This window comes from Calidris pugnax, unplaced genomic scaffold (genome assembly GCF_001431845.1).
Source record: "Calidris pugnax isolate Ruff unplaced genomic scaffold, ASM143184v1 scaffold324, whole genome shotgun sequence".
In the NCBI taxonomy this organism is placed as follows: Eukaryota; Metazoa; Chordata; class Aves; order Charadriiformes; family Scolopacidae; genus Calidris; species Calidris pugnax.
Window position 1 is genome coordinate 36,847 of NW_015091153.1, and position 6,701 is coordinate 43,547.

General features: G+C 53.7%; 1 protein-coding gene across 1 annotated transcript in view; it reads left to right on the forward strand.

The window, feature by feature from the left end:
- SENP1 (SUMO1/sentrin specific peptidase 1) overlaps positions 1-6,701 on the forward strand; it is a gene marked incomplete at its 5' end in the record, with an annotated part of 23,612 nt that overhangs the window by 5,638 nt on the left and 11,273 nt on the right. The window contains 9 exons of the mRNA XM_014959288.1: positions 8-138; positions 1,758-1,917; positions 2,228-2,331; positions 2,411-2,658; positions 3,652-3,706; positions 4,014-4,052; positions 4,159-4,243; positions 5,140-5,292; positions 6,139-6,270. Of these exons, the coding sequence (XP_014814774.1) occupies positions 8-138; positions 1,758-1,917; positions 2,228-2,331; positions 2,411-2,658; positions 3,652-3,706; positions 4,014-4,052; positions 4,159-4,243; positions 5,140-5,292; positions 6,139-6,270 (1,107 nt within the window). The remainder of the gene's footprint in view (positions 1-7; positions 139-1,757; positions 1,918-2,227; positions 2,332-2,410; positions 2,659-3,651; positions 3,707-4,013; positions 4,053-4,158; positions 4,244-5,139; positions 5,293-6,138; positions 6,271-6,701) is intronic.

The window sequence follows — 6,701 nt, forward strand, 5'->3', positions numbered from 1 at the left end:
GGTGACAGGGGAGCCTCAAGCCTTTGGCTCCAGCGCCAACGGGCAATGGAGGGGCTTGGTCCCCCCCCCTCTGGGCTCTGTCCCCCAAAAGCCCAGGCTGAGCCGAAGCTCTTACCTCGACGCTCGCAAAAACCCCAGGTACGTCCACCTTCCCTTCCCCACGGAGCCCTGGGGAGGGGGGGGGAAGTCCAGGTGGGGATTTTCCCCCCAGAAAGGAAATAATCACATCGGGGGGGGGCGAGTTTGGGTGGGTCTGGGGGTGCTTTTTGCTGTTTATCAACCCCCCTGGTGGCAAAGTCGCTTTGTAAAGGGGGTTTTGAGAGGGCAGAGTGTGGGGTGACCGGCCTCTCGTGGAAGCTGGGGGGGGGTTTGGAGCGTCTTGGGGAGCACTGGGATGAGAATGGGAATGTCCTTACCCCAACTGGGAACCTGGGGGAGAAATAACACTTTGTTTTGTGATAAATTCACCCCCCCCAGCTTCCTGCAGGAGCTCTTTTCCCAGACCCTATAAACTCCTCTTGCTTCAGACCTTTCCAAACCGGGTCAAGGCTTTTATTTCTCCTGAAAAATCCCCCCAGAGGGAAAAGGAATTTCAATGGGAATCATGGAAAAATTAATTTCAATGGGAGAAATGCCAAATTTCCCCCTGTATTTAATTTTTTATGGGAAATGAGATGAGCCCGAGCGTGGGGGAAAAGCCAGAGGAGGGAGGGCACCGGCTGCTGGTGATAAAAGAAAAGATACCGGGGCTGGTATCAGCCGTTTTGTGGTGGGTGGATGGAAGTGGGAGCTGGTGGAAAGGTCCCTGTGGCCGGGGGTTTGAAGTTGGTGGCTCCTCGGCCTCGTAGTGCCACCTGGTGGCATTGGTTTGGCCACCAGAGCCTCGGGAATGATCTCAGATCAAAGCCCCTGGAGAGCAGGGCTTTGGCTTTGAGGTGCTTTCACCCTTTTCTTTGAGGAAAAAGACCTGGGAGTCCTGGAGGACAGCAGAATGCCCAGGAGCCAGCAATGTGGTGGCCAAGAAGGCCAATGACATCCTGGGGGGCATCAGGAAGAGCATGGAGAACCTCAAGGGAGGTCATCCTCCCCCTCTGCTCTGCCCTGGGGAGGCCCCAGCTGGAGCACTGGGACCAGTTCTGGGCTCCCCAGTTCCAGAAAGACAGGGAACTGCTGGAGAGGGGACAGCAGAGGGCTACGAGGATGATGAGGGACCTGGAGCACCTCTCTGATGAGGAAGGGCTGAGGGACTTGGGGCTTTTTGGTCTGGAGAAGAGAAGACTGAGGGGGGGGCTCATCAAAGGTGGGGGTCAGGAGGATGGGGCTGGTCTTTTTCCAGTGGTGCCCAGGGACAGGACAAGAGGGAACAGGCACAAACTGGGACATAAGAAGTTCCATCTCAACGTGAGGAGGAACTTCTTGACTTTGAGGGTGGCAGAGCCCTGGAAGAGGCTGCCCAGAGAGGTGGTGGGGTCTCCTTCTCTGGAGACATTCTAACCCTCCCCGGATGAATCCACACTGGGAGGGACTAGATGAATCCAACCAGGGGGTTGGACTGGATGATCTCCAGAGATCCCTTCCCGCCCCATATCATTCTGGGATTGATTCTGTGGTCTTTAAAACGCGAATAAAATGCTCATTTTTCATCACAGTTGGACAACCTGGTTGTGGGCAGGGTTTGGGGATGGGTCCAGACTTAAAACGAGCGTGGAATGAAATAAAAGTGGTGCTTTGGTTTTTTTTTTCCTCTCTCCTCACAGCGGGACATCCAACAGTTTTGGGGGGAAGTCTAACCACCACTGCCACGCCTCGGCTTTTCCCATCAAACCGGCTCAGAGCCCTTCCTGGAGCGGCCCCTGTCGCCGCAGCCTCCTCAGCCCCAAGAAAACTCCCCGACGCTTCATCAGCACGGCCGAAGAGGTAAAGAAAAAGACCAGGAGACCATTGGGTGGGGGGTTATTTCCGAGGAGATCCCTTTGGAGCATCGGGAAGAGCTTGAGGAAGCTCCAACCAACCCGTCTCCATCTGGATTCGCTCCTCCTCCAAGGAGGGAGCTGGTCTTGGCTCTGCTGGTGGTCGATCTGGTGGTGGCTGATGGTTGAACCCTTCAAAACCCCCTGGATGTGTTTATACCCCTCAAAATCTCCCACTTCCACCTGTCTCTGCTCCCTCTTCGCGGTGTCTTTGCTGAAACGGGGAAGGTTCCATGTACCCGATTGTTTCCCTGCAGACGGTTCGAGAGGAAGAGCGGGAGATCTACAGGCAGTTGCTTCAGATGGTCACGGGGAAACAGTTTTCCACCTCCAAGCCCTCTTCGCTCTTCCCCTTCCACCTGTGAGTATGAGAAATGCTCTGCCCCGGCCCCCCAGCCCCACACGGATCCCCTGGGAATTTATTCTCCCTCCTTTCCTAGCTCCAGGTGTTCAAATTCCAGCAAAACCCTTGTGAAAGAAGCTCCCAGGGAGAACTCGAAGCTCTTTGAAGCTCACGGCCTGGCACCGACCGGCTCCACCGCCAGTGTCCTCCCAGCTCCCGAGCAGCCCTCGCACAAACCTCCCCTCTACTCCCCCCCGACTTATCCCTCCAGTATCTTCCAGTCCAGTAACTCCACAGCCCAGCATCAGCAAGAAAATCTACCAGCATCGAACGCGCAGTCTGAAGGTGAATCAACCTCCAAGAAACCCCTGACCCTAACCCAAAGAACCCCCAACCCAAACCCCAAGAGACTCCCAACCCCAAGGAAACCCCAACCCCAAAGAAAATCCCAGACCCCAAAGAACCCCCCAACCCCCAAAAAAGCCCAACACAACCCCAAAGAACCCTCCAACCCAAAGAACACCCCCAACCCAAACCCCAAGAGACTCCCAACCCAACCCCAACCCCAACCCCAAATAACTCCACAGCCCAGCATCAGCAAGAAAATCTACCAGCATCGAACGCGCAGTCTGAAGGTGAATCAACCTCCAAGAAACCCCTGACCCTAACCCAAAGAACCCCCAACCCAAACCCCAAGAGACTCCCAACCCCAAGGAAACCCCAACCCCAAAGAAAATCCCAGACCCCAAAGAACCCCCCAACCCCCAAAAAAGCCCAACACAACCCCAAAGAACCCTCCAACCCAAAGAACACCCCCAACCCAAACCCCAAGAGACTCCCAACCCAACCCCAACCCCCAACCCCAAAGAACCCCCCAACCCAAGGAAAACCCCCAACCCAAACCCCAAGAGACTCCCAACCTCAAGAGACCCCAACCCCAAAGAAAATACCAGACCCCAAGAACCCTCCAACCCCAAAGAAAACCCCCAACGCAACCCCAAAGAACCCCCCAACCCAAACCCCAAGAGACTCCCAACCCCAAAGAAAACCCCCAACCCAACCCCAAAGAAAACCCCCAACCCAAAATAAACCAAACCCAAAAAGCTCCCAACCCAAAGAAACCCCCAAAAGCCCCCAACCAAACCTCCAAAAAACCCAAAACCAAAAAAACCCCAGCCAAACCCAAAACCAACCCCCAAAACCTGGTGATGGATTTAAATTCTTGTGGCAAACCCACTTTTTCCCCTCCCTCCCCCAGTATCCCAACTCCTGTGGCCGTCAGGGAACTGGGCAGTAATTGGGAGGATAACGACGTTCCATTAACTTTTCTCTCTTTAGGGTCAGACTCTGTCATTTTGCTCAAGGTGAAGGATTCCAGAACCCCAGCACCAAGGTAAGAGGCTCTAAAACTGGAGGGAAGGGGGTGGGTGATATTTGCTTTTTTTAATTCCCTGGAGGGGAGAAAACGAGGAGTAAAAGGTGACCAGTGGCTTTCTGGGTGTCTCCTGAAGAGAAACCAGTTTGCTGTGGTTGGAGGAACTGGGGTTTGATTTATCAACCCTATCTCTTGACACCCGGCTGCAAATCACTGGCAGATCTCTCTGCAGCTCTTTTTGCAACCGGGATGTTTTCAGATAATACTTAAATATCACTTTTTTGGCAATTTTTTCCAACCTCTTCCTTCTTCCCCCTCTTCATAGCCTCCCTTTCTTCCAGGCGGAACTATGGATCAAGGAACTGTAAGTACACGTTTTCTGCTCCGCTTTTTCTGTCCTGAGTCTTTCCACCTGTAGAAAGAAAATGCTGATTTTTATGGTTTTTTTTCACCCAAACTTGGCTTTTCAGGACCAGTGTCTACGATTCGCGAGCCCGGGAGAGGTGGCGGCAGATCGAAGAGCAGAAGGCGCTGGCCTTACAGCTGCAAAGCCAGGTAAGGGAGGGTGGCTACTGAGAGTCCAGCAGAGGCCACAAAGATGCTGAGGATCCTGGAGCATCTCCCTGATGAGGAAAGGCTGAGGGACTTGGGGCTTTTGGGGCTGGAGAAGAGAAGACTGAGGGGGGATCTCATCAAGGGTGGGGGTCAGGAGGATGGGGCCAGTCTTCTTCCAGTGGTGCCCAGGGACAGGACAAGAGGAAACGGGCACAAACTGGGACATAAAAAGTTCCTTCTCAACATGAGGAGGAACTTCTTGACTTTTCCAGGGCTCTGCCACCCTCAGAGGCTGCCCAGAGAGGTGGTGTGGTCTCCTTCTCTGGAGATATTCAAACCCACCTGGATGAATTCAACCTGCTCTGGGTGACCCTGCTCTGGGTGGGGGTTGGAGGAGATGATCTCCAGAGGTCCCTTCCCACCCCATGTCATTCTGTGAAAGGCTGAGAGAGCTGGGACTCTTCAGCCTGGAGAAGAGAAGGCTGAGGGGAGACCTTAGTGGTGCTGCCAAGGATCTAAAGGGTGGGTTGAGGGAGGATGGAGCCGGACTCTTTCCAGTGGTTCCCAGTGACAGGACGAGGGGCAACGGGCACAAGCTGGACCATGGGAAGTTCCACTCCAATGTGAGGAAGAACTTCTTTGGGGTGAGGGTGGCAGAGCCCTGGAAGAGGCTGCCCAGGGAGGGTGTGGAGTCCCCTTCTCTGGAGATCTTCAAGCTCCACCTGGATGCTCCTGAGTGATGTGCTCTGGGCAACCCTGCTTTGGCCGGGGAGTTGGACTGGATGATTCCTTCCAACTCGGACAATTCCATGACAATCCATGATGATTGTCACCCCTGGTGAGCCCCGGGGAAGTGATTCCTTGGGTGCCACCTAATCCCAGGGGCTCTCCTCCAGCGGCTGCAGGAGCAGGAGCACTCGGTGCAGGACCTGGTGGATTTAAACCTCCGCGTTCCCCTGGAGAAGGAGATCCCTGTCACAGTGGTGCCGGAAGAGAAGGAGGACGCCAAATCTGCTGACGGCGAAGAGGAGTTCCCTGAAATCACCGAGGTAAATCTGGGATCTGGTGGACACAAACGAGCACTTTTGGGCCTAAAAGCTCTAAATCTGGGGGTGATTTGCCAAGATCTCTGCGTAGAAACCGTCCTTTTTTACCGTGTGCCTTTTGTAGCCAGTTTATCCTTTGAGGAGCAGAGAATAAACTGGGTTTGAACCCGGCTTTTGTGATGGGACCAGCAGGTGCTTTCCCTTTTCCCGTTCTCTCCGTGTCCTCCCTGCAGGAGATGGAAAAGGAAATAAAGAACGTGTTCCGAGGTGGGAACCAGGACGAGGTCCTCAGCGAAGCGTTTCGGTTAACGATCACTCGGAAAGACATTCAGACCCTCAATAACCTCAACTGGCTCATCCTTCCAACTCGGACAATTCCATGACAATCCATGATGATTGTCACCCCTGGTGAGCCCCGGGGAAGTGATTCCTTGGGTGCCACCTAATCCCAGGGGCTCTCCTCCAGCGGCTGCAGGAGCAGGAGCACTCGGTGCAGGACCTGGTGGATTTAAACCTCCGCGTTCCCCTGGAGAAGGAGATCCCTGTCACAGTGGTGCCGGAAGAGAAGGAGGACGCCAAATCTGCTGACGGCGAAGAGGAGTTCCCTGAAATCACCGAGGTAAATCTGGGATCTGGTGGACACAAACGAGCACTTTTGGGCCTAAAAGCTCTAAATCTGGGGGTGATTTGCCAAGATCTCTGCGTAGAAACCGTCCTTTTTTACCGTGTGCCTTTTGTAGCCAGTTTATCCTTTGAGGAGCAGAGAATAAACTGGGTTTGAACCCGGCTTTTGTGATGGGACCAGCAGGTGCTTTCCCTTTTCCCGTTCTCTCCGTGTCCTCCCTGCAGGAGATGGAAAAGGAAATAAAGAACGTGTTCCGAGGTGGGAACCAGGACGAGGTCCTCAGCGAAGCGTTTCGGTTAACGATCACTCGGAAAGACATTCAGACCCTCAATAACCTCAACTGGCTCAACGATGAGGTGAGGACCCTCATTTGGGCTGAAAAAACGTTCTTCTTTAGCAATTTAAGTAGATGAAAGTGAAGAAACGCGTCCTGCTTTCTCAGTCCCAAGTGAGTAGGTGTGGGCTGTGCTTCATGCTCTAGGGCAGGTAATCTATGGAGAAACTGGGCTTTTGAAGGAATAGTCATACTGGGAAGAGTGGGACTGACCTGGGGGGAGGGAAATGAAAAATAAAAGCCTGCATTCTTAAATCTTTCTGGATTTTTGAAGGTTTTTCTGGATTATTTGAAGGTTTTTGAGCTGTTGTGAATCCCCTCCTGGGATGGGTGGAGGGAAACCTTCTCTCCGGGTTCTCCCCGATTTCCTCTCCAATTTCTTCTCCCTCATGGAGAAGCGTCAACGCTCTGACATATGCTGAATGCTTCCCCCTCTCTCTCCCCCCCCCTCTC